The sequence below is a fragment of the Leucopleurus acutus genome (genome assembly GCF_964270905.1).
Source record: "Leucopleurus acutus genome assembly, chromosome: 16".
NCBI classification, from domain to species: domain Eukaryota; kingdom Metazoa; phylum Chordata; class Mammalia; order Artiodactyla; family Delphinidae; genus Leucopleurus; species Leucopleurus acutus.
In genome coordinates this window covers 38,345,346-38,370,864 of record NC_139158.1, presented here as the reverse complement: position 1 = coordinate 38,370,864, position 25,519 = coordinate 38,345,346, and the positions used below count along the sequence as shown (strand labels likewise).

At 62.1% G+C, this 25,519-nt stretch overlaps 2 protein-coding genes across 2 annotated transcripts; one reads left to right on the top strand and one right to left on the bottom strand.

Moving 5' to 3' along the window:
- Positions 1 to 3,920: 3,920 nt before the first annotated feature.
- On the bottom strand, positions 3,921 to 7,057 carry FBXL16 (F-box and leucine rich repeat protein 16; the record flags this gene model as incomplete). Its single annotated transcript, XM_082856572.1, has 5 exons — positions 3,921 to 4,069; positions 4,342 to 4,405; positions 4,720 to 4,804; positions 5,176 to 5,684; positions 6,416 to 7,057. The coding sequence occupies 5 exons, from the start codon at positions 7,055 to 7,057 to the stop codon at positions 3,921 to 3,923; spliced, it is 1,449 nt and encodes a 482-aa protein (XP_082712698.1).
- A 13,585-nt stretch (positions 7,058 to 20,642) lies between these two features.
- Positions 20,643 to 22,788, top strand: METRN (meteorin, glial cell differentiation regulator; the record flags this gene model as incomplete). Its single annotated transcript, XM_082856474.1, has 4 exons — positions 20,643 to 20,740; positions 21,030 to 21,430; positions 22,336 to 22,395; positions 22,472 to 22,788. 4 exons carry the CDS (start codon positions 20,643 to 20,645, stop codon positions 22,786 to 22,788), a joined length of 876 nt encoding a protein of 291 aa, XP_082712600.1.
- Between the last annotated feature and the right edge of the window lie 2,731 nt (positions 22,789 to 25,519).

The following is a 25,519-nucleotide window of genomic DNA, read 5'->3' as shown; positions in this document are numbered from 1 at the left end:
ATGAAGTTGGCAGGGCTGGTCAGCCTGGGGGTAGGGACCTGGCAGTTCAGAGCCTTTACCCTGGGTGGTTCCTCCAAAACTGCTTAGTCCAGGGCAGTCCACCATTAGTCAGTCAGTCTGACAGGCAAATTCCATCACCCTGGCTGAGCAGTCAGAAGGCGCCATAGCTGCCCTGAGGCCAGTGAGTCCCATGTCTGACTTCTGGGGAAGACCCTACCTGGTCAGTCCCAGGCCAGGCCACCTCTCCAACCCCCCAACTGCCAGATTAGGATAGTCACTGGACGTTCGGTCAGTCAATCCCGCCCGGGGAAGCCAGGTGGTTCCCACCGTCCGCAAAGTCGGCCTCTGGAAGGCGGGCAGAAGGATAGAGGAACCCGGAGAACACAGGCTATAAAGGCGCGAGGGACACAGAGGGACTTCAAGGACCGAGCTGTTTAAGGAGCCTGGGGGGGTCTGGCGATACCGGAGGCAGGAGAGGCTGGCGGCGCGGAGGTTGCGGGCGAGCGGAGGCAGCGGGAACAGAGCTAGCCGAACGGAGAAGTCTCTCCTTCCGAGAGCACCCGAACCATTTCCTAAAATTGCCGGGCCGGGGAGGAACCGCCGCGCCGGAAGCAGCCCGTCTCTTTCCTGCCCCCCCGCCGGACGTGGTCCTTTTCTTGCCAGCCCCTCGCCGGAGGCGGGTGCCCACACTACAAAAGTTCCGGATCCGGGAGCTACGCTGGTGGAGGCGGAGGGGTTGACCGGGACTAGGGGTAGAGGGGCTCCCCCGGTTCCGCCTCGAGTGGTGGTGGGGTTTTTTTTAATCACTTTTTTTTTTTTTTTTTTTTTTGCGGTACAGGGGCCTCTCACTGTTGTGGCCTCTCCCTTTGCGGAGCACAGGCTCCGGACGCGCAGGCAGCGGCCATGGCTCACGGGCCCAGCCGCTCCGTGGCATGTGGGATCTTCCCGGACCGGGGCACGAACCCGTGTCCACTGCATCGGCAGGCGGACTCTCAACCACTGCGCCACCAGGGAAGCCCCTATTGCAGTATTTTAATGCTAATGCTCATCTCTGCCCCAAGGTCCATCAGCAAGTCCAGGCATCCCTAAACTAGTCCTGAATCCCTCCATCGTCTCCGCCTCCTTTCTCGCCCTCCCCGGGACCCCAAGAGCAGCCTTCTAACGGCTCTCCCTGGGTTCCTCGTTTCCCCTGATCTGAACCCCGCACAGCAGTCAGGTACCACTCTTTGGCCTTAGGTCCCCCATAAGTCCCCACCGCGCTGTGAGTAAATCCCAAACTCCCGGCCTCTTCCTCTCTCCGCGCACCTCCAGCCACGGCAGCTTCTAGCCCTTCTTCCAGCTGGGCGAGCTCTTCCCTGCCTCGTGGCCATCGCACGTTTTCGCCCGCTGTCCTCTCCAGAAGGGATCTCCTTCTCCTTCAGAGTTCAGCTTACATGTCACGTTCTTGGAGGCCTTCCCTGGCCACCCCATCTAACGTGACCTCTCCACTGTCACCTCCACAGCGCTTGTCACAACCCATTCCTTTGTATACTGGTTGTCATCTGTTGCACACGAGTGTGAACTCAACCAGGCAGAGATCACATCTGTCTCTGTCTCCAAGAGCTCGAGTGCCTGACCCGACCTGTTCAGACAAGCGGCTCGGCTCAATCAGTGACTCTGTGAGCCTGCCTTTCTCTCCTGGGTATGAGCCCTGGTCTGTCCGTGCTGCACTGTGTGATCTTTTAGGACAGCGGTCCCCAACCTTTTTGGTACCAGGGACCAGTTTCGTGGAAGCCAATTTTTCCACGGACGTGGGACGGGGGTGGCTGGGGAGGTTCAGGCGGTAATGTGAGCGATGGTTCAGGTGGTAATGCAATCGATGGGGAGCGGCAGATGAAGCTTCGCTTGCTCGCCTGCCGCTCACCTTCTGCTGTGCAGCCGGGGGTGGGGGGGTGTTGTGGACCCGTTTTAGGATATCCCTGACCCATTCCTATCCTTAGTTACCCTGTGCCTGAAACAGGCCTCATTTTTGCCCTTCTGGAAGGATAGGCTAGATCCTAGATATTTTGGAGGGAATGTTATGTGTAATAATTTTAGTGTCTCTCCCCCTCTGAAGCAGTGAGAGGTTAGGGACCTTCTGTTGGTCGCTGCTGGGTTTCCAGTCTGGCACAGTGTTACCAGCCTCTGCACGTTTGTTGAAAGAACCAGTAAGTCTGATGAGTTGAGAGGTGCACAAAAATTCAGACTTGGGCCACTCAGGACAGATACACCTTCCCCCCACCATGGCGTCATGACCTAAAACCAAATCAGACATGTGTTTTTACAACTTTTTTAATATATATTTTTATAAACAGGTCACGTGATAAAATAGCACAAGAAACACTTACCAAATATAAGGTTATATCTTCCGCATATACAGGAGAATGAGGTCGTATGTACAATAAGAAAATGATTTTAGGGGTTGGTTGGTTTTGTTTTCCTCTCTCCCCCTAATTTTTCCTCCTACAGTCGTTGGAAATATCACAGCTTCAGTTGCATTAATACTTTGGACAAATGGACAGCTGCCCCTCCCCACTAGGGAGCTGTGGGGAGGAGGGGCTGAAGAAACTGGCTCCTGACCACCTCAGCCCTGGAGCCTCTGGCCAGCGCTCCAGGGGCAGGGAAATCTTTGGGCTGTTGAACTGTTTCTCTTCAACAGCATCTCTCGCTCGCTCTTTCTCTCTCTCTCTCTCTCTCTCACTCTCTGGCTCTCTGGAAACTGGTTACTCTCTTCCAACCGGATGGGGGGGTGGGGGGAGTGTCCCAAGATTGGATGTGGGTGCTGTATGTCCTGGGGCTCAAGGTTGGGATGGAAAGGGGTCCCAGCCCCCTCCTCAGTAATTGCCAAGATGTGCCAGCACCCCCGGGACCTCCCAATATCTTGGGATTGGACAGAACACGGTGAACCCATGTGGGCAAGTAGAAGTTTGGGAAGCTGGGGAGGGGTGTGAGGCTAGAAAGGAGCCCTCCCTCCTTTGGGTGTTGAGGGTGAGCTGGCCACTGGAAGATCGGAGCCGCTGGCTGGGGCCCCCTTTCCCAGCTTCCACCTGACGGATACCTGCCCTGGGTGAAGTGTGATGCTGAGGGGCCTGGGCCCAGCTGGCTACAGGGGCTGCGGGGCAGGGTCCAGCCAGGACTGCTCCCAAGGCCTGCAGGCCCAGATGGTCGCTCCAGCTTCAGGTCTCTCCAGGTAGCTCTACCACCCCTGGGTTGAGGTGGACTGGAGCCAGCTGGGCTAATGTTGATTATGCCAGGGTCACTGTCAGCCCAGCGGTCCCTCTCCTAATCCAGTTCTGCCCTAGCCTGGCCAGGGCCCAAGGACCTTAGGCCTGTGTATGGGGGTGGGGCGAGCACGGCCTGTCTCACACAGCGGCAAAGAAGAGGGGAGGTCGCTGGGGTCAGGCTGGTATGAGGTGGGGGAAGGGCGGGTGGGACTTGGGCTCCTGGGCGGGCCATGGCTTTGGCGGCGGCCTGTTTCCCCTCGCACCCCTCGGAGGGCTCCAGGCGCGGTGCAGTGGAAAATGCGGGAAGCCCTGGGGTCTCTTCCGGGCCCCCGTGTCCTGAGGGGACCCAGCTCCCCTCAATCCCCCTGGGCCCTGCCAGGGGTGGGGGGGACAGCGGGGAGACAGAGAGGGGTGTGGCGGGGAAGGCGGTAGGGGCGGCCGTCTGACGAGCTCAAAGCGCCCGCAGGACCGAGCCCCAGCCCCCCGCACCCAGCGGGCGGGCAAAGGATGGCTGCGGCTGTGGCGTGGTGGAGGGCGGGCGTGCAGTTGCGGGTGCGAGGGGCATGCACAAATTCCCCGAGCGTGCGTGCGTGCGCGGGGCTGGCCCGCCCACCGCCCTCCCTGCTCGAGGCGGGGCCGGGAGGAGAGCGAGGGGCCGAGAGGCGGGAAGGCCCTGCGCTACTCGACGACGAGGCAGCGGGGCAGGTGCTGCGAAAAGTACTTGAAGAGCTCGGGGGTAGCCCCAGGGCAGTTGGTCAGCTCCAGCTCCTCCAGCTCCTGCAGCTGCACCAGGCCCGATAGCCCGGTGGCGGTCAGCAGCGGGCAGCCTGCGTCGGGCGGGAGGCGGGGCGGCGGCTGAGTGGGCGCGGCCCGAGGGCTCCGGAGGGCGGGGCTGGGGGGAGGGAGCTCGGGGGCCGGGCAGGAGCAGGCCGGGCTAAACTTTGCCCGGCGTCTCCGCCTTCTGACTGGGACTTGGGACGCAGCGAGTCAGCACCAGGTATGGGTCTGCACAGGGGACCCGGCAGGGCTGGCGGAGTCGGACTAATGGGGGTGGGTGGTCACTGCCCAGGAGGACGGCGTGGGGGGGGGGGGGTCTCACCTGCCAGAGACAAGAGACGCAAACTCCTCATGGCCAGGAGGTGCTTCAGCCCGAAGTCCTGCACCTGGGCGGGAAGGCGGGGCGAGTTAACTATTTCCGTTCGCGCCCCGAGGGAGCCCCACTCCTGGGGTCAGGCCATAGGGGGCAGGGGGTGGGTTCAAAACGGGGGTTCTCAGTTCCCCACGGAGTCGGTGAGGCCCTGGGGACTCTTTGCGCTTCGCTTACGTCGGCCGCTTGGGTGTGGAGGGATCCCAGACTTCATTACAGGATCTGAGCGGGCCGGGTGCAGGCCAGCGGCTTGTCTGGGTGGAGGCTTTCCCCGTGCCCCCCACCTCCCCTGCCTACTCCCCAATCTCTGGAGGCATGGAGGGCTGATACCTGGCAGCACCATCGCAGGTAGAGGCTGCGAAGGGACGACATGGTGGACAAATAGCTGAGGCCAGTGTCCGTAATGCGTACACACCTGTGGTCGCAACAGAAGGAGGCTGCCCACCTTCAAAACACCCGACCCCTTCCTCCTTTTCCCGAAGTGTCCCGGTCGTGAACTCCCCTCCTGCCCCAACATGCCCAGCCCTTTCCATAGCCCCGCCCCACCAGGCTCCGCCCCCACCTGACCCCTCGGTGGTATTCCCTACTGGCGGGACATAGCTCAGCCCTGCTCTCGTGTTATAGCCCACACTAGGCAGGCCTCTTATGAGGGCCCCGCCCCCCCCTTGCTGCAGCCCTACTCTAGCTATAGGCCTGTCCACTAGTCCACTAGGCTCCCTGCTTAGAGGTCCGGCAGGCCTCGCCCAGCCCTGCCCTCCAAGGCCCCGGGGTGGGGGACGCGCACACCTGTCCAGCACGAGCTCCTCCAGGCGGTGCAGGTCGCAGGCCACGTACTCGAGCGCCATGTCGGTGATGCGTGGGCACCACGAGAGGTCGAGGCTGCGTAGCTTGCGTAGGTTCTCGGCCACAAGCTCGACACCATCGTCGGTGACCTTGGAGCAGCCAGAGAGGCTGAGTGCGGTGAGGTTGGGCAGGCTGTGCACCACGTTGACCACGCCGTGGTTGGTGATCTCCCAGCAGGAGAGCAGGCGCAGCGTGTGCGTGCTGTGGCCCTGGCGTGCCGTGAAGTAGGCCAGTGCTGTGTCCGTCACGTGGTAGGCCTGCAAGCTCAGCTCAGCCAGGTTGGGCAGCAGCTGAGAGATAGCCGCGATGGCGTCGTCGGCCACGTTGATGCAGTCGCTCACACTTAGCGAGGTGATGCGCGCGCTCAGGCTGGACCACAGCCCAGCTTCGGTGAAGTCGTTGCAGCCTGACAGCTCGAGGCGCACGACACCCTGCATCTGCTCCAGCATCACCTGAGGGCGGGCAGGCGCGGGGTCAGGAGGCCCCGACCTCCCCCTCGCCAGGGTGCAACCCTACCACGTTTTCCCCAGACACACCCCTTCCCCCAGGGCGTGGTGAGGATGGTAGGAGACAGAGCAGAAGGAGCCCACCGAGGGGCAGGAAGCTGTGTTTTTAAGCGTGTATATGGTGTAAACATGCATCAAGCTGTATTCTGACAAGTGCACTTTACAGTGTGTTCGTTACACTTGAACAACATCTAAAAGAGGAGGCAGGGCACAGGGGGCCTGGGAGTCCAGGGCCTGGCCAGAGCAGGTGCTCAGAGCCATAGGTGTTAATGATGTGATGTTAAGAGTCCAGGTCCCGGGGAAGGGGCTGCCTCCACAGCTGCTCCTCTGACCTTTGCCTGTTTCTCCCACCTCCTCCAGCATCTTCCCTACCCAATGTGAGCTTCTTGGGCATGCATGGCCTCGCATTTAATTGACTGCTTTGCTGTTGCTGTCTTGAAATTCTTAGTCATCTTTGAACAAGGAACCCGAATTTTCATTTTGGTCCCCCAAATTATGTAGCCAGTCCTGCTCCCCCCACCCCAGAGCTACACTCCTCCTCAGGACACCGACCCCACCCTCGGCTGCTTTGCTGCTTGTGTGCCCAAGCTTCTTCCTACTCCCCCCACATGTGCTGAGTGGCTGCTGCCTGGCCCTGCCCCCCATCCCTGCCCTTCTGGGCCAGTGGTGGTGCGCACCTCCAGGCCGGCATCAGTGATGGTGGAGCGCTTGAGGCTCATGGCCTTGACACCCTTCTTGGAGAGGGCATAGTTGTCGATGAACTCACAGATGTCCAGGTCAGAGACACCGACCAGGCAGAAACCCTCAAAGCCACGTGCTGCGAAGCCCTGCAGGTTCACGAACTCCTTCTCACCTCCAGGCAGAACTGTGTAGAGCTCCTTGGCATGCAGCACAGGCGTGAGGCCCGCCCAGAACTTGGGCTGGTAGAGCACACGCCTCCAGGCCTTGCACACCTGGGCCAGCACGCACCTCTCGCAAGCTGAGAAGTACCAGAAGAGGCCATTGAGGATCTTCTCGTCTGTGGCCAGTGGCGGCCGCTCTACTGGGGGCCCGGGCACTGGGGCTAAGGCTGGTCCACCAAGGGGGAGCCCTGCCTGGGGGCACAGGCCCCCGGCCAGAGCAGCCCGGGGCGGTGGGGCAGCCAGGCTGGGTGGTGGGAGGGTGGGCGGGGGTGGCTGGCAGGGGCGGTTCTTGGCAGCCGGCGTGCCCTTGGTGATGCTGGCTGTGCCCAGGCCGTTCGGCTGGCCTGGCAGCTTCACCAGGCCATTGCGAGGCAAGCATGGAGGCTTGGGGTCGCCGTCGACGCCCGGGCTCGACATCTTCCTCGCTCGGTCTGCAGACAGTGTCCAGGAGAGAGGGTAGTGAGTCTGCTGCCAGGGCAGAACTGAACTCCTTTCCATCTATGGGCGTCCCCTCCCATGCCATTCCCAGAACCACCCAACAGAAAGGATCTGAGTGTAAGTCCCTCCCTCCCTGACTGAGCAGTTACAGGAAGGCAGGGCTGGTCATGACCACGACACTCCTTGAGCACCTACTGTATGCACTGAGCTCAACCTCCACCCACTCACAGAGCTTTTCGATACCTAGGCACTATGGCTTCCATTTTACAGATGACAGAACAGAGATGGAGGGACATTCGCCCATGACTGCTCCCTTTACCTTTGCTGCTCACCATCAATGTCTGCCAGGCCTGCCTCTGCTGGACAGGGGCTGGGGAACTGAGGGTTTGGGGCATTCTCTGGCCACTCCTCTATGGGGTGCCAGCGTAGCTGTCTGGAGTGGTTTGAGTAAGCCATCTGAGACTCACATACCAGCCTCTGAGAATCTCAGTGGCTACAGGAGGTTCTGTGGCTCAGAATCTACCGAGAGAAAGGGCAGGTGTCTTCCCAGGGTGCTTACCGTGATGCCAGCACAGTGAGCCCTGCACACATACTGTTTCTTTAATCCTCCACTCAACCCACTGAGGACGATGATGTGATGACTGTACCCACTGTACAGATGAGGAAATCATGGCTGAGGCAGCATGAGTTGCTTGCCTGAGGTCATAGTAAGTGGTGGAGCCAAGACATGGACACTGAGCTGGCTGTGGAAGGCTATGTGTAGGGAGCTTCCCACAGGGTGGGGGCTGAGACCAACCCCCAGCTCCCCTCCTCAGGCCTCCAAGGCTGTGAATGGGTGGCAGAGGGCACTGGGCACAGACGACCCTGGAGAGAAGGGGCAGCAGGACCCCCACAGCGCTACCATCTGTCCCACATTCCAGATCTCCTGCCCATCCCCACCTCAGACATTCAGCGAGGAGGTAGCATACCCAGTGGCTCACCCCACTCTGGCTATGTGGCTTTGGGGAGCCACTTCCTTCCCCAAACCTCACTTTCCTCACTTCAAAGCCTGGGAAGTGACGATACTGCCCCACGGGACAGCATGTGACAAGGACTACGTGCAGTGCATGGCTCATAGTGAGCTTGCTGGCCAAAGGGTGAGCGGACAGGAGCCCCCAGGAGGGAGGGGAGCCAGTGGTCCTGCCCTGCTTTTCCCAGTACCACACCCTCCACTGGCGTCCAAGCCCTGGACAGGACAACACTTGCCAGTATTCCACACCTGGGGAGGGGGTGCATCCTGGGCTGGGTCCAAGGGTCTTACTGTAACATGTGGCCCTCATGGCTGCCAACCAGCTTTGGGTCCAAAGGCCTTCCTGCCCTAGTAGCCATGAACTTTCAGGCTGGCAGTCCACCCCAGGGCCTCCCTCCCCCGAGGAGGCTCCCACACCTTGGCTGCCCCTTCACTACAGCTCATGACCGGGTAGTAGCAGCCTCACACTGGCTGATACACGACATCCCTGACAACATTTGCTGAATGCCCACTGGGATAATTGTGTATTTCAACCTTACAGCAGCCTGGGTGGGGGGCACAGGGGAAAGCACTACTGTTACCACCGTTTTCAGATTAGGAACCGGAGGTTCCCGGGAGGTACAGTTGGCCCACAGTGGCAGGAGTGGCCTGACATGAGGGCTGCCCGATATCGCTTAATGCCAGTACATAGGAGGGGACCATCCTGGGACAGCAGTGCCTCATGGGGGACAGGATGAAGCCCACAATTGCCCCTGCCCCACTACTGGGGCCAGTGGAGAGGCTATCCTGGCAACTCCCTCCTGCGGTTTGTGCTGGGTACAGAGGGGTAGCCCCAGCCTGAATACCTTCTGTGTCCCCAGAGCAGGGCACGCCGGCTTTCTGCAGAGCCGGCGCGGCCGGCCTGACGCCCGGAGGCAGCACCATGGACAGCGCCCCTCCCGCCGCCTCGCGCGGGCTAGGAGGCCAGGCCAGTCCCGGCCCGCTCCACCACGGACAGCGGCGGGGTGGGGTAGGGAGGGGTACGGCCCGGCAAACCCAGTTCAGCTGGAGCTGGGAGGGGCCCTGGAGGCTTGGGGTGTGGGGCGGGGGGAGGAGACGCCCGCTCGGCTAAGATCCGGAGGAGGAGGCGGCGGAGGCGGCACCAGGGGAGAAATAACTCAAGAGCAGTGCCGATTTAGGTTGAAAATTCTCCCAGCCATGGGTGTGCACGTGGAGCGCCTGAGTTGGGGGGATCACGTGTATGCCCCGGGCATCTGCGGGGCTCCCTTCCCGTCCCCCACAGGAGCTCACATTTGCATACACCCACAGTCCCATCCCCACCCTCCAGACCTCAGGGTGGAACTGGCCCATGGAAGAGTCCACAGGAGGGAGGGGCCATGCCAAAGATGGCCCGCAGCAGCCTGTGGGGCGTGTCCAAGGCCTGACTGCCCCTCATCCCACACCCCATCCCCGGCCAGAAGGCACTGGTCAGCCTGTTGGTCAGCACCCCCCCCCATATATGCCCTGGGTTGGAGCTGCCTTCCCACAGAGGCGGCCCTGCTGCTCCCCAGCCTTGTCCACGGTCTTCCTGTGCTCCAGCTGCTCCTCATCCTTAAGCCTCTCACCCAGCCTGAGCCCTGGCTCTTTAGCTGAAAACTAGAAACAGCCACACATTAGCCCAGGGGTCAGGGCTTTGGGAGAATGCTCACTGTTCACTTTGGAAATGGGTCTGCCTGCCAGTTAGGCAAGAGGTCCCTGGGGGGCTGGGATGAGGGCCCCTCTGCCTGGCCCTGACCCTGGCCCCACCCCCCCAGCCAGACGGGTTGCAGAGCCTCCCACCTTCTTGGTACCTGCCCCCGCTGCCCCCAGTGGGGCTAGGAGGACCTGCTTGGATTTTCCTGCCAGGATGGGGCAGGGGCAGCTGCCAGTCCGCTGGGGACTACTTCCCCTTTAGGGATAAGCACGAGAAGCTAACGCCAGGAAAAGAGGCTTTTAAAATAAGATGGTCAGGCTTGCACTATTCTTAGCCTCAGCCCCTGGTGTGTTGTGTCTCTGTGTGGAGTGGAGTTCTGGGGGAGGCCTCCTCCTGGGATAGGCTGCAGGGGCTCGAGGGTCCTGGGTTCACCCCAGAAGGAGGGAGGTGATGGTCACTACTTTAGTTGTCTTGTCCTCGTCAGCCTGAGCCAGAGCTGGATCAGGGTGCCACTTGGGAGAGCTAACCATGCCTCTGTGTTTCCCCAGCAGACTCATGTGAAGCATGGGGGGGTCCCAGGGGCTCGCGGGAGGACTCCAGACCTTGGTGGCTTCCAGGCTAAGGGTCTGCAGATTGCCATGCTGGGGCTTCATAAGGAGCTGCCTCTCCTGCAAGTCAGGTCACTGGGCCCCGAGACTCAGCAAGTCCACCTCACAGCCTCACTTCTAGCCCCTTTTTGTCCTGACCCTACAGTTCAGCCAGACCCTCTGTCCTGCATTCCTCCTCCCCTCGCCTCTCTGCCTGGGCTCATGCTGGCCCCCCTGCTTGCTCAGTAGGCCTCCCTGCTCCGTAACCCTGCCAGCTCCTTCTCTTCCATCCTTCAGTGTGAGCACTGCCCCTGCCTCTCCCTGGGGGACCCCCAGCACCGGGGAAGCATAACCAGAGTCTCCGCCATCACGTGCATTATCATCACCGTCTACCTGTCTGCCTCTCCTTGGCTGGGGACTCCTTGAGGACAGACAGCGTGACTACTGAGTGGCCTCTGAGTGCTTGCTGAATGAAAAGAATGGCAGTCCATTTATCAGGGTCATGCAGAAAGGGGTGCAGCTGACAGAGGCCCAGGAGGCGGGACGGAAGGCAGTCAGTGGAAAAGCTGTAGCTCAGCTTGTCAGTCCTGGTGACAGAGGCCAGTGTCCATAGGGGAGGGAGGGGTTGGTGCCAGAGTCCCTGAGAAGGCTCCCAAGACCCTGGGGCTTGGGGTGGGCCTTGCCGTTATTCAGACCTTTGGGAAGAGGACGGCTCATGTTTCCTTTTTGACTGAGTTCCCCCCACCCCCGAGAGCTGCAGAGTTAAGGAAGCTGGCTGCCTGTTCCCCATAATCTGGCCAGACCTGGGGGGCAGGGGACAGGAAGCACCAGAAGGGAGGGAAGCCTGGTCCTGCTCTGCTCTTCCCAGCACCACGTGCCCCCCCTTCCACCCACTGCTGGTCTGAGCCCATCAAACACTGCCTGACCACAAGTGGGGAGAGAGAGGCTCAGAGAGTGAATTTTCAGAAGTTGTACAAAGCTGGGATTTGACCCCAAGACTCAGGCCAGGCATGGTGGTCCAGAGGGCAGTCCCGGGCCCCCACCAGCCTGCTGCTGCCTCCTTTCTCTGCTCTGTTCTGCTTCAGTCCCTGTGCCCTTCCAGCCTGGGTCCCTCCGCTGGGGTCTCTCCCAGCGTGCCCCTGTCATGCCCCTGTGCTCCTTCCAGAGGCTGCAAGCTGATGTCAACCACTGGCACACTCTTCTTTTAGATTGCTCATGCCCAGGAAACCCCCCACTCCTCATGGCCCTAAGCTCAGAGGTCTCTTCCTCCATCCCTGATACCCCCACGTAATGCAGTGTGCCCTGGATGCTGGGGGGCCCGGCCCCAGTAGAACCTGCACTGACCAGTTCTCCCTGCTAGCTGAAGACCATGGAGCTGGGCAGGGCATTGGTAGCAAGAAAAACTCACATCAGGTCGATCTGCAGTGCTGGCCCCAGGGGCTGGGGTGACAACTAGGATAGTTTGGGATTGGGGACACAGCGCAGGCTGACAAATTCCATGACAAGCCCTGTGACTCAGGCACATTCACATCCCTGCCACTTTGCACACGTCCTAGCAGCAGCGCTCCCCTCCCGCCCCCAGCTCGGAGATGCTTCTGGGGTGCGGGCTGCCCCACCCGTGCACTGGGGGCTCTGGGAAGGGAGCACGTGGGCCTCAGGAGAGACCTGAGTCGGTGCTCAGCAGACCAAGTCCTGAGGCCAAACTCAGGGCAGCTCAGCCATGTGGGGCCGGGTGCCTCGGGGGTGGGTGTTGGGCTTCAGTCCTCATCTTGGCCTCTCTGCTCTGAAGGACCTGAGCCCCACAGGGCCTAGGCCTGGGGCATCTAGTGCCTCAAACACTGCCAAGGGAAGGAATGTGGCCTGAGCCCACCCTCTGCAGCTGGTCTGGCTAAGGCCCCTCCCGGGCCACTGGTAAGGAAGGTTCTGGGCCACCCACTTACCCCATAGTGCTTCCTTTGCTGCCACCGTCGCTCTTCCCCTGAGCCAGCCCTCTGAGACGCAGCAGCAAGCTCCCACGTGTGACAAGATGGGGGCTGTGGAGAGCTGACAGCGCCAGCCAAGGAACCCCTTCCCCGACCTCCAGGTGAGGTGTCTCCCTGGCTGAGAAGGCCTGCCTGAGGCCCAGCTGTCTTGAGTGTCCCAGGTGCCCTGACCTCGGGGCCACTTGTTTCCTTTTGAGCAGTGGGAAACAGGACTCATGCAAGTGCCCTGGAAGCGGGTGTGAGCTGCAGGGTGGCATCTGTCCCATGAACCTCCCCAGCGTTAGAGGTGCCCATAGGCCTCCCAAGGCGAGGGGTGGTAGAGGTGGGGGAGCCAGGCCAGGCTGTGGACGCGGCAGGCACTGGGCCAGATGAATCCTGGGGTCCCTGAGGGCTGAACAGCCCTCCCTGCTCTGCCAGTGTTTATGACTGGGGCTTGAATTTCCCTCCTCCCCAGATAGCACTCGGTCCAGCCCTATGGCCACCTCCTGCCAAGCCAGTGGGTCTCCATCAGGCCTCTGCCCTGGCCTGTGGGACCCCAAACCTCTCAGGGTCCTGAGCTAGCTCAGGCCTTCTGCTCCAAGGCTGCTGTCCAGTATCTCTCAAAGGAGCCTGCTGGAAGAAAGGGCCCCATGCCCCACGTGGCCCCGGGGAGGCCTGAGCTGACCCTGGTCAGTGGGCCCTCGGAGGCGGCAGGTGAAGCAGCATGTGGCGTCTGCCCTCTCCGTGGAGGGAAGGCTTCCTGTGCAGAGGCTGGGAGGGGCTGGAGGAGTGGCCACTGGGCTCCAACAACCAGGCCTTCTCTCCTTCTGGGGTCATGGGTGGGGACTCTCCCCACCCACTCAAACTCCCAGAAGGACAAGACCCTCCCCCAGCAGTCTCAGGGTGCCCAGTTCTCCTTCTGGGGCCCTTCAGCCTTGGACATCGCCCAACCCCTCCTCCAGAGCCAGGCACGTGGCCAGCCCCCTCCCTTCGCCTCGTCTTCCCACTGTGGCAGCTCCAAACAGGGCCAGGTTCAGGTGTCCAGAGGCAGATCAGCCACCGGGCCACACGTTCACAAGCTCCTCCTGGAGTGTAATTGTATATAACACCTGTCTCACAGGGGCAGGGGCTAATGGTGCTGGGGTGGGGAGCCCAGAGTGCAGTGGGGTCCAGGACCTCACCCAGCCAACCCAACTGGGGTCCTGCAATTCGGCTTCCACAGGGGCACAGCACCGTGGCACCGACCCCCAGCCTTGGTCCAGTTGCCATGGGGATCGAGCCTCGACCAGGCCAGCCACTGGGGTGAAGGGCTGCGGGAAGGCCTGGCAGGGCTGGAGGCCCAGCTGCAGCAGCCAGGGAAGGGGCTGCGGTTACGTAAGCCCTCCGGGGGTGGCGGCGACGCTGTCCCAAGCCCCCTCCCCGCGTCGTCCTCATTGTGGCCTCCGCGGTGTTGTGGCCCGGCCCCCTACCCGCCCTGTAAGCCTGGCCCGGCACACACACCTTACCTGGGCCCGGGCTCCTGGCTCATGCCACGCTGTCCACCGGGCGTCCTCCCGTCATGGGGAGCCCGGCATGGGCACCGGCGAAGCGGGGAGGCGGCCGAGGTGCTGGTCTGGCAGGCAGGGCCCGGCCGCGCCCCGCGCCCGGCCTGGCCGGGCCCCCTCTGCCGCGCCTCGAAGAAGAGCTCCCGGGTGGGAGAGGATCGGCCGCCCCGAGCCTCCCACCAGGGAGGCTGAGGCTGTGCCCAGATAAATAAGGCCGCTTTGCAGGGAGCCGGGCGGGCGCCTCCTCCCTCCCCTCTCCCTCCTCCTCCCCGCCCTCCTCCTCTGCCCTCCTCCCCGCGCTCCTCCCCGGCCGCCGGCGGCGCCGCGCCCGCCCCCCGCCCGGCCTTACGCGCCGCTCCCTCGCGCGCCCCCGTTGCCGGTAGCCAATCCGGGTTGGCGAGCCCGGGCGGGGGCGCTGAGGATGCTGAGCCCCGCCGCGCCTTACCGCGCGCAGAGCGCGCTCCCGCGGCGGCGTGCACGGGCACGCGCCAGCCCGGACCTCACCCCCGCTTCCCCTCGCCGCGGGCGCCCGCACAATAACAAACCCTGGCGCACGGCGGGTCGGGGAGGGGAGAGGAGGGCAGGGGAGGGCGGGAGAGGGAGGAAGGCGAAGGAAGGGCCGGGCGCGCAAAGGGAGAGCCGGGTGGAGCGAGCCCTGCCTTTTGCGGAGCTGTGGGGACCCCGAATCCTGCGGGGCGGAGAGGACTCGAGCTTTTGGGCGCCGGCCGTCCGACCCTCCCCCTCCTGGCCCCTCTTGCGGAGCCGGTGGCCAGGCCCCCTGAGCGGCCCTCGCATCTCCCGCGCACCTGCGGGGTGCCAGGCCCAGGAACCTCCCTCAGTGAGGAGCGCAGTTGCACACCCGCAGAGCCGAGAAACAAGAGACCAGTAGATCATTTCAGAGAGTGACGAGTGCGGTGAACGTTCAAGAGGGTCACGTGATGGTGACCGCGCGAGGTTGGTGGTGGGAGTGGGGCTCCTGAGAACAAGACGCTTAAACTGAGTGCCCCAAGGGTGAGAGGGCAGACGAAGTTGTTCAGGAAGGGATGTGCAAAGGTCCTGAGGCCTAAGGAGCCAGGCAAGTTCCCTCTGGAATGGGTTGCAGGCCTCGGTGGTGGCAGCTCTATAGGGCAGGCTGGGTGGGGGGCAGTGGGGTCTGGCGGGAGGGTGTGGAGGGCTCTGTCTGGGCCACTGGGGATGCCAGGCCTCCCAGCAGGCTCAGGGCAGAGGACAGAGGCTAATATCGCCCATCCTGGGACCTCCTGGGAGTGGAGAAGGCAGAAGGACCAGGTGCGGGGAGAGCAAAGCTGGGTTTTCACACCAGGGAAAGAGCCTCAGGGCAGAGAGGCAGCACCCCCGCCCCCCAGAGCCTTAACAGAAAATGAAACCAGCTGTTGTTTGCAACATTTTGACAGGAAGCGGGACCCAGTGGGGCTGGTGTGAGGTGAGGGCAGTGGAGGGGGAGCAGCCTGGCCTGTCCCTGGCTGGTTTGGGGGGTGCCACTCTGGCTGTGTGTGGGACGCTGGTGGGGGTGAAGGCAGCTCTTCTGTGTGGCAGGGACTTAAGAGTCACCATCCTGCTGACACTGATCAAAGGGGGAGGCTTGGTGGGACAGGCAGGGGGTGCGTGAAGACTTCGGGGTGACCGGGAGAGTGTTGTCTGACCCATCGGGTAACGTCCAGTGTGTGCTCAGCCTCCACCCCATGAGAGCATGCGTGGGTCGGCATGGACCTGATGTGGACAGTGCCCTGACTGGTAGGCAGGACTTCACTTTGCACTTTGAGGGGCTCTTGCCCCTCAGCAGTGCCAGGGCCCCAGGCAGAGAGCAAGCTATGCCCTCAAAGGGGCCTGAGAGGCCACCTGCCTTGGGAGAATCTGAGCGAAGAGCTCTTGCTCAGAGGGACATGCGTACTCTGTGGGGGCCTCCTGAACACCTGTGCCCCGCTCACCTCTGCCCCCACCTGTTCTCCCAGGTGCAGGGGGTCACTTTACAGTGCAGATGCGGTCCCCATGCTCCCAGGGCTCCCTCTGCTCTTTGCTGAAGCCTGCAAAGCCCTGAGTCTCTGGCACTGCCAGCCCACAGCCTTGCCCTGTACCTGGCCCCTAGCTCTTGGAGTCTCAGCTACACTGGCCTCCCTCCAGGGCCAGGAGGGCACCATGTCCCTCACCTAGATCATCCCCTCACCTGGAGCACCCCTCATCTGGAGCATCCCCTCACCTGGAGCATCCCCTCACTTGGAGTACCTTCACCCCTCAACTGGAGCACCCCTTGTCTTGATGCCTAGGCATGGAGGAGTCTCCCCAGTCCAGGCAGCAAGGGCTTTCCAGCTCTGGAGCATGAGGGGGTGAGGATCTGAGACCTTGGAAGGCTATGAGAGAGGGAGCCACTGTCACATCAGGGAGTGGGGCTTCTCACCATGGAGGTCACCCTCATGGCTCTGGAGGCCTGGGGCAGTGGCTCTAAAACTCCCTGAAGCTCCTCACAGGAGGTCCTCAGGCCTTTCCTTGGGGGTTCTGGGGTGATATGTGTGCCCTGGAACCACATGCCTGGGCCCAAATCTCCTCTCTGTGGATGGGGCCTCAGACAAGTAGTTCCCTGCCTGGAAAATGAGTCTGGGGTCCAAGGGGTTGCCCTGAAGATCCTAGTGCAGCACAGGTGGTGAGAGCCTCGTGCTCCCTAGTGATTAGGCCGGCTCTGAAGCTTCCTGCTCTGAAGCTGTGGGGCCACATGGACACTGGGCCCCTCACTGCCTCTGCTCCCCACCCAGAGGCAGGAGCCCCGAGAGTGCCTGGGGAGGGAACCATGTGGGGTGGGAAGGCCACAAGTGTGTTTGCCAGTCCTCACCACCGAAGCCAGATGGGCGCCCACAGAAGTGAGAACCTCGCAGCGTGGGGTGGCCCTGGCAGCTGTGGGTGGCGGGCGGTGGGCAGCAGGCCTCTCTGCTGCTTCTAGCTTCTGCTTCCTGCCTTCCCTCCTCCTGGGACGCAGGCCCGACTCACCAGGGGCAGGGGGGTGGAGCAGCCGGGGCTGAGGATGACTCAGGGCCCAGCTGTCACCATGGCAACCCTGTTGCCTAGCAATGGCGGTCTCCCAGTAACGTCTCCTAGCAATGGGATATTTTCCCGGGCCCTGGCTGGAGCCTGGCAGTTATTTTTAGCTCAGCTGCAAATCAGTCTGCAGCTGCGTTTTTGGCTCCTAGAGAAGATGCAAGGTGTATGTGGGGCGGGGAGGGGGGTGGATTTCTCATCAAGGGAGGAAACTTGTCATGTGTCCCAAGATACAGGCTCATAGGTGGGCAAGGCCAGATTCCACCTGGGAGTGGAGGTGGGGGTGTGTGCAGGTGAAGCGGAACCAGCTCAGGCTGCCGGGAAGAGTTGGCAGATATGACTGTCTCCCTGATGGGGTCTCTGGGAGGGCTGGTCACTCCAGCACCCTAGGGCTCCCTAGGTCAGGCTGGTCAGGAGCATTCCAGGCCAGTGTTCATGGTGGGCACCACTGGAGCGTGTCACTTGGTGGCAGCTTCCTGGCACCCTTGGCTCTCAGTTGTGGGAACTGTCCCCGTTGTCCTTTGCTCCCATGCTCCCAGCCCCCGCAAGGGGTGCAGTGCCCTGCCCTGGGCCAACTAGAGCACACATTCAAGAGGTCCTGGCTGCAGGGGTCTGGGCGGCCACAGACTCAGCTCGGGGCAAGGCTGAGCTGGCCTCTGCTTAGCCCCCATCTCTCCCTCTCCCCCACTTCTGCTGAAATGGGAGCCCAAGTGGGAAGTCTTGGGCAATTGGGAGAACTTGACCCTTTTGGGCTTTCTCACCATTTCCTCAAGAGCTAGGCTCACTGTCCCCTCGAAGCCAAGTTCCACCTCCCACTGGCCAGCTTCCTGTCCCTGGTTGGCCCTAAGCTCCATCCAGACCTGGGGCACTCTTCCCATCCCTCCACCCCCATTGCCTCTGTCTGGCCTTTGTGTTGCTCCCACAGGCCCAGGACCAGCCCAGCGCCCCCCTCGGTCACATGTGCTCCTCATCTGTGCCCCTTACCCTGTGGGGTTGCCTCCCCTGCTGGAGGGCAGGGCTCACTTGGACTGCTCCTTGTCCCAGCATCTGCTCCAGTCCTCTGCCAGGACTTGGGTTTTGACTGGAAATGCAGAGAGGCCCATTTTGGAGGGTCAGGGCACTGAAGGGTCTGGAGCTGGGGGCACTCCAAAGGCTGAAGGAGCCTCCAAACCGAGCACAGATGTTGAGGGAGTTACCTGAGATTTGGGGTATCATTCATCGATCCATGCACTCACTCTCCAGGTTATTTACTGAGCATATCTGCTCCTGCACCAGCAGCAAGCAAGGCCAGGCGTGGCCTTCTGGGCGCCCTGTCTTGTGGGTGGCAGACCTCCGATGGCTTATGCCACTGGCGTGGGGCCAGGAGCTGTGAGGAGAGGCAGCCTTCTGTGGGTGACAGCATCACCATTGGGCCCCTTGAAGAATCAGCTGCGGCAGAAGGCAGGGGAAGCCTGGTGTTGAGGGGGCCACAGCTCAGTCCTTTCCAGACTAGGACACCCTTTAGGAACCCCTTCCAGGCACCCACGGACACTAGCCCATTTTCCGGGGGAGGAGGAGGGTGGGGAGCCAGGGGCCCCAGACTGGTGGGAGGTGGGGCTGAGGCTGACTCCTCACACTGCCACCAGAGGGCGCCTGGAGCCCACTGTCCGCCTCCCAGGCCTGTGCAAGAGCAGTCAGGGCCCCAGTGACCCGCCAGAAGTGGACCCACTGTCTCAGCAAGGGCAGCTGACGGGGGTGCCCGCTCCCTTCCTTCTAGTGGGGCCTCTTTTGCCTTCTATGTGCCCAGCGCCAGGCCCTGTGTACCCCTTTTTAAATTTGTAATTGGGTAAAATACACATAAAACTTACCATCTTAACCATGTCTAAGTGTGCAGGAGTGTCAAGTACAGTCACACTGTTGTGCAGCCGTCACCACCATCCCCAGAACGTTTTCAGCCTCCCAGACTGAAGACTCTGTCCCCATTAAACACCAACTCCCCATCCCCCTGCCCCTGGCAACCTTCATTCTAATTTTTCTCTATGAATTTGGCTATTTTAGGTACTTCAAATGAATAGACTTATATTTGTCCTTTTGTGATTGGCTTATTTCACTGAACATAATGTCTTCTAGGTTCATCCATGTTGTAGCATGTGGCAGAATTTCCTTCCTTTTTAACCAGAATAATATTCCACGGTATGGATAGACCCCATTTTGTCTACCCATCATCTGTCAATGGATACTTGGCTTGTGTCCACCTTTGGGCTATCGTGATTGATGGCTGGTTCCCACCGCACCTTGCCCAGGGCAAGGGGCCAGCTGAGCCCTGAGGATGCCTTGCCCCTCTTTGGCCCTGAAGGGCCCTGGAGCCAGGGGAGGGGGCAGTGGTACGCTCAGTCTGGCAGCGGCTCCAATGCCCCCCTTCCCCTTGGCGCCATCTGCCTTCATCTGTCAGCCTGCACTTCTGGCCCAGGGCAGCAGGAGGGCTGGGGTGGGGGGACAGTGGGGTAAAGACTTCACACCCGGGCTTCCCTGGTGGCGCAGTGGTTAAGAATCCGCCTGCCAATGCAGGGGACACGGGTTTAAGCCCTGGTTAGGGAAGATCCCACGTGCCACGGAGCAACTAAGCCTGTGCGCCACAACTACTGAGCCTGCACTCTAGAGCCCGCGAGCCACAACTACTGAGCTCGTGTGCCACAACTGAAACCCACGTGCCTAGAGCCTGTGTTCTGCAACAAGAGAAGCCCGCCACCACAATGAAAAGTAGCTCCCGCTCGCTGCAACTAGAGAAAACCCGCGCACAGCAACAAAGACCCAAATACAGCCAAAAACAAAAAACACAAAAAAAACGCTTCACACCCACAGGCGATAGAGAGTCTATGTCAGCTAAAGCTTTCAGTGATCTCAAGGGTTCCAGTGTGAGGTTGGAGTCCTGGGTTTGTGCCTAAGGCCTCTGTATTCTGACCCCACGGTTTCACCAGGCTCTTGGGTCCCATCCACCGGGTCCACACCTCAGGGCCTTGGCCAAGGCTGTCTGCTCCTCCCCATTGTCTGGCATTCTCTCCAGTCCCCATCTGACAACCTACTCCCCACCTCCTCCCTAGCCTACACATTGGCATTGGGGGCGGGGTTTCCTCTATGAGAGTGGGCCCCGTTTCAGCTTGTCCCGACCTACTAGGGGCTTGATTCTGGGGCTCAGGGCTGTCCTTGCTCCTGCTTTTCCACGGTGCCTGCAGCCCCAGTGCCTGGACTCTCATCGCTGGGTTACCGCGTGGCCTGTGGGAAGTCACCAGGGCCAGGTTAGGGAGAGATGGGGGATGGAAGCCTAGGTACCAGTCTTGGAGAGAGCCACCCAGATGAACTCCCCTCCCCCAGAGGTTCCAGTGGGCACCACCCCCACCCTGGCCAAGGGCTTGGAGGACAGTGGCCCGACCAGGATTGCAAGCAAGGCGAGGCTGGAGGCGGGGGTTGGCGGGGGAAGTAGGGGGGTACCTCGAGGAGGTGACACTGAACACGTCCGGCCGTGGAGCCCCCTCCCCAGCGCCTCCTGGGCCACGGGCTGGTCCTCCCACCCCCGAGAGCGCCGCTGCAATTGGTGGAAAGTTCGGGCACCGCGGCGCGATTGGCTGCTCGGCCCGCCCACTGCCTCCCGGCAGCTTCCAGGCTCCCGGCCGGGTGGGCGGCCGGCAGGCGCGGGCGGTGGGGGCTGCGCGGGGCCGGGGCCAACGCCCCGGCTGCTCCCGCCGCGCCCCCGCGCGTCCCCGCGCGCCATGCCGCCCCCGGCGCTGCTCTGCGCCCTTTGCTTCGGCCTCTTGGCCACGGCCGCCCGCGCCGGCTACTCGGAGGACCGCTGCAGCTGGAGGGGCAGGTACGAGCTCCACTGGACCCCCGCGCGGGTCAACCCCCTGGGACTCTGCGCACCCCTTAGGAGGGGGCTGGAAGATGTGTCGCCAGCCCTTTGGGATGGGGGCGCTCCGTCCCGGCACCGAATCCTTGCCCTCCCCGCCCCCCGCCGAGTCCCAGAACGCTGGGCCTCAGTTTCCTCTCCACAAAGTGGACGCAGCTGTTGATGGCTGCGGGGAGAGGGTGCAGCGGAAGCGGGCTGGCCGGGTGTGGACGCCGGCCGCCCGCCTCAGCACCGACCCTCCGGTCCGCAGCGGCCTGACCCAGGAGCCCGGCAGCGTGGGACAGCTCGCCCTGGCCTGTGCGGAGGGCGGGATCGAGTGGCTGTACCCGGCCGGGGCGCTGCGCCTCACCCTGGGCGGCTCCGACCCCGGCGTGCGGCCCGGCATCGCCTGCCTGCGGCCGGCGCGGCCCTTCGCAGGCGCCCAAGTCTTCGCGGAGCGGGCGGGCGGCGTGCTGGAGCTGCTGCTGGCCGAGGGCCCAGGCCCGGCCGGGGGCCGATGCGTGCGCTGGGGTCCCCGCGAGCGCCGGGCCCTCTTCCTGCAGGCCACCCCGCATCCCGACATCAGCCGTCGCGTGGCCTCCTTCCGTTTCGAACTGCGGGAGGACGGGCGTCCAGAGCTGCCTCCGCAGGCCCACGGCCTCAGTGCGGATGGTGAGTGCAGGCCTAGGTGGGGACAGGTGGGAGTCGGGGAGTCGCTTCCTGGCCTCGCTGGGTGGGAACCTGCCTGTCCTCCCCACTGCATAGAGGGAGAAACCGAGGCAGCCTGTCAAAGGCACACAGCTAGTGAGTAGCAGCGCCAGGACAGGTGGGGGGGAGGGGCAATCCCTCACCTTGCGGGTTAGGGAAATTGCTGACAGAGGGCAGAATCCCGGAAGGGGAGGCCGGGCAGGGCAACCCGGGCCCCTGGTCCCTGAAGGGTTGGGGGAGGGGATGACGGCCAAAGCTGTCCAGGGCTCCCTGGCCCAGCGGTGACCTCCCTCCCCTCCCCCAGCCCAATACAACAGAAGTCCACTGTGAGCCCGGTCACCATGGAGATGCAGCCCCGCCTCCCGGCAGGGCACCAGGCCCAGCTTTTTGCTCTCCTGGAGCTTGGAGCCTAACCTCACAGGGGATGGGGGTCTCTGCTCTGTCTCCTGACCCTCGAATCCACCATAACCTCCTGCCACGTGGGCTGGGCCGGTGACTTTGGGCCCCAGGAAGCAGCTCTGGGAGACCAAGGGTGCTGGTGCTGCCTGTGAGATGGGTGTTCAAGAGCATGTGCCTCGTGCACCCAGACCCTTGAGCTCCAGCTCGGTGGGTCTTTGTGCCTGCATGTTGGGCACAGCCCCCAGGCCCATGTCTGTGCACGTGTGTGATGCATGCACGAGCCTGCAGTGTCACCCCAAGTACAGGGTGTCTTCAGGGTGTGTACACATAGTCCCTGAGACCCCCAGTTGCCATCAGGCCCTTAGGGGGGTCTGGTAGCTTGCCCTCTCTATCCTGTGTCCAGCTGGGGAAGGGCTCGGGTAGTCCTGGAGAGGTCAGGGCTGCCACTCATGACCTCCCCTGCATGCCAGGTGCCTGCAGACCCTGCAGTGATGCCGAGCTCCTCTTGGCCGTGTGCACCAGTGACTTTGGTGAGTGTCCCTGCTGTGGGGCGAGCCAGGGGCCTGCCCTCCCCTGAATGCCACTGTCCAACATGTGTCCCCACAGTGGTCCATGGAACCATCCACGGGGTTGCCCATGACACAGAGCTGCAGGAGTCTGTCATCACCGTGGCCGCCGCCCGTGTCCTCCGCCAGACATTGCCGCTGTTCCGGGTGGGGGGCCCTGGGGGCCAGGCGCAGGCCTCCATTCGCACCCCACTGCACTGTGGCGTCCACCCTGGCCCTGGCACCTTCCTCTTCATGGGCTGGAGCCGCTTCGGTGAGGCCTGGCTGGGCTGTGCACCCCGCTTCCAGGAATTCAGCCGTGCCTACACGGCTGCCCATGCTGACCACCTCCACCCCTGTGAGGTGGTGCTGGACTGAGGGGCCTGGGAGCAGGGTGCTGGGGAGGGGTGGGTAGGAGGGTGGGGGGGTGACCTCCAGATGGCATCACAGTACCAACTGCTTCCGAGGTAACAGCAATAACCAATAAGAACGCAGCTTGCATTAGCCAATGTGCATCGGGTGCTCGTGCCTGAGCCCAGCCCTGGGCTTGCCTCACTTCATTTTATTCTCCCACAGCCCCGGGCACTGCCCAGTTACCGCTTCACAGAGCCAGAGACTGAGGCTCTGGGGCAGTGGTGCCATGTCTAAGGCCACCCAGCCCACGCCCTGGAGAGGGGCTGCTGCTGGGTGGGGGCATGCAGGGACCCCCACTCATGTCACCCTCAGCTCTGCTGCCCCCAATGCCAGGTGATTCCACTTCTCAGAGTGGGAGTGGAAAAGGGGCCATAACACCCAAGGTCTGAGGTGGTTGGAGGCCCTTGTAGGGGGAGGCAGGCGACACCACTCCCAACCTGAGGGAAGGGGCTGCAATCTGGCGGGCCACCGACTTCCCCGCGTGGTTCGCTGCAAGCCCAGCAGAGTCATCCTGGCCCCACTCTGCCCCTGGGGAAGAATGGGCCCCTCTGTCCACAGGCCCCTGCAACGTGCCCAGCATCCTGACAGCTGTGGGGTCTCTTCTGCAGGGTCCTGCTTGTTGCCTATTTCTAGTGGGCGGGGGCACACAATGGGGTCTCTAAGGACCGTTTCCCGCCACTGGCCTCATTGTCGCTGCCCCCGCCTTCCTCTCCAGCCTCAGCCACATAAAGGGCCAGCGCGGTCTGGACAAAGCTGACGGCCCTGAGGCTGAAAGGCCCCAGGATGGGGGTGCACGTGGGACTACTGAGCCCAGAGGGAGCTGACTCTGCTGACCCAGACCCATAGCTCCTGGGAAAGAGGGCCACAGCTCAGATCTGGTGGGGTGCCTGGGCTGAACCCCAGAAACAACTTCCCATCTCTGCCTGGCAGCCCTCACTGGAGAAGGGGCCCTGCCATCCTGCAGGCAGGAACTGAGGCTGGGAGAGGAACAAGGATACACAGGGCCACTTCTGCCAGATTCGGCTGATATAGGTACCTCATGTTGCCACGCCCTGTGTGAACACTGCATCACTCCAGTGGCTGCCCTGGAGTTTCCGTGGGGCAGGCTGTCTAAGGCTACACTCGTGTCGGGTACGCACTCCTTTCACTTGGACGGGCCATTTGCTGTGGGGACTGGTGAGAATTGTGGGTGGGAGCACAGTCATCCTGGATGGTAGGCTCCCCTGGGCTCCTTCCACCTTCTGCTGTTCCTGAGGCTCCTTGCTGTGCCCTTTCGCGTCCCCAAACTCAAACCGGCACCCATGGATTGTTCAGAGCTCAGGCACCAGACCTCTCCTCTCCACGCACATTCCGACATTCCCTCATTGGAGAACTGGGCCAGCCTTCTGGCTTTAAATACGATCAACGTGCTGATGACCCCACATTTGGATCTCCAGCCTGGACCTCTCTCCTGGACTGCAGACCCTTGTATTCCTGTTTCCCCCTCCCCCCACCAGGGAGTATCTCAGTAAAGACCAGAGGAGGAGGAGGTGAGTGTGCTCTCCTGTCATCCTCCTCTTAATCTTGGGAGGCTTTTGCACTGCCCATGCAGACCCCGACCTGAGGAGTGTTTCGCCTCCAGCGCTGAGAAGCACCTCACCCTTGGCTCTTGCCCTAATTCTCTGGCCAGCTCCCCACAGCCTTGTTTGGACAGAGGCCCATGGCCACACGCAGTGTGGTCACTGTGGACTACCTCTGGGACCATCTGTCCAGAAAAATGTAGGGCATCTTCTCTGGGCTGGGCCCTAGGCTGGACACTGGCCTCTGCCCACCTGCCCCAGGAAGCGCCTCCTATGCACACACCCTCCTCCAGAGAAAGTGTTGGCTTTGCAACCAGCAAAAGGAGCAGAAAGGGCAGAAGTGGGTGTGGCTGACAGGGTCAGAGGAGCCCCAGGGTGCTCTGGGAGGAGCCTGGAAGGCTTGGGCCAGGGGCTTCATGCCTGCTCACAGGGGAGTGGCCAAGGGGAAACGGTGTGGGTGAGCATGAGGGCTGGGGCTATGGGAGCAGGTGCCTCTGGGGCACCTCTGGGCATGTGCATTCACACAGGTATGCACTCGAGTGCCCAGTACCCAAAGGTGAGGAGCAGGGTGCCAGTGTGAAGGTGAGGGACTTTTGGGTGTGCACACTGGGGAGTCGGGGTAGGTGCCTTCATTCAGTCGACCCGCTTCTATTGAGTTTCTTCTAGGTACCAGGTGCTGCTCTAGCACCAGGAATAATACAAGGAACAAAAGAGACAAGAATGGGATGCTGTGTAAGCCCAGTGCACATCCTCCTTTTATGGGGAGGGCCAGGTGACAGCCAGGAAGGAGACAGAAGGTTCTGAGATGGGGGTGGGGAGCAGCCCTCCTCCGCTCCAGTGCTCAGGTCTTGGGAGCATGGCACCGGGGTTTCCTGCCACCGGAACACCTGTCTTTCCCAAGTGGAGGCAGCTGGGGCCAAGTGTGCGGCAGTCTGCACTTGGGGATGGGGGCAGTGGTCTCCAGCATGCCTGCATTGTCTGAAGCAGCCTCCGTCCCTCCTGACCGATGCCGTGGATGGATGAGAAGCCAGGCCAGGGCCTGTGTGCAGACAAGTCTCTGCCACTCAAGGACGTTTGGCCTCAGGGTGGGGTAAGGAGGGGGTCCTGGCTCTGTCCCCGCACTTGCCTCTCTCATT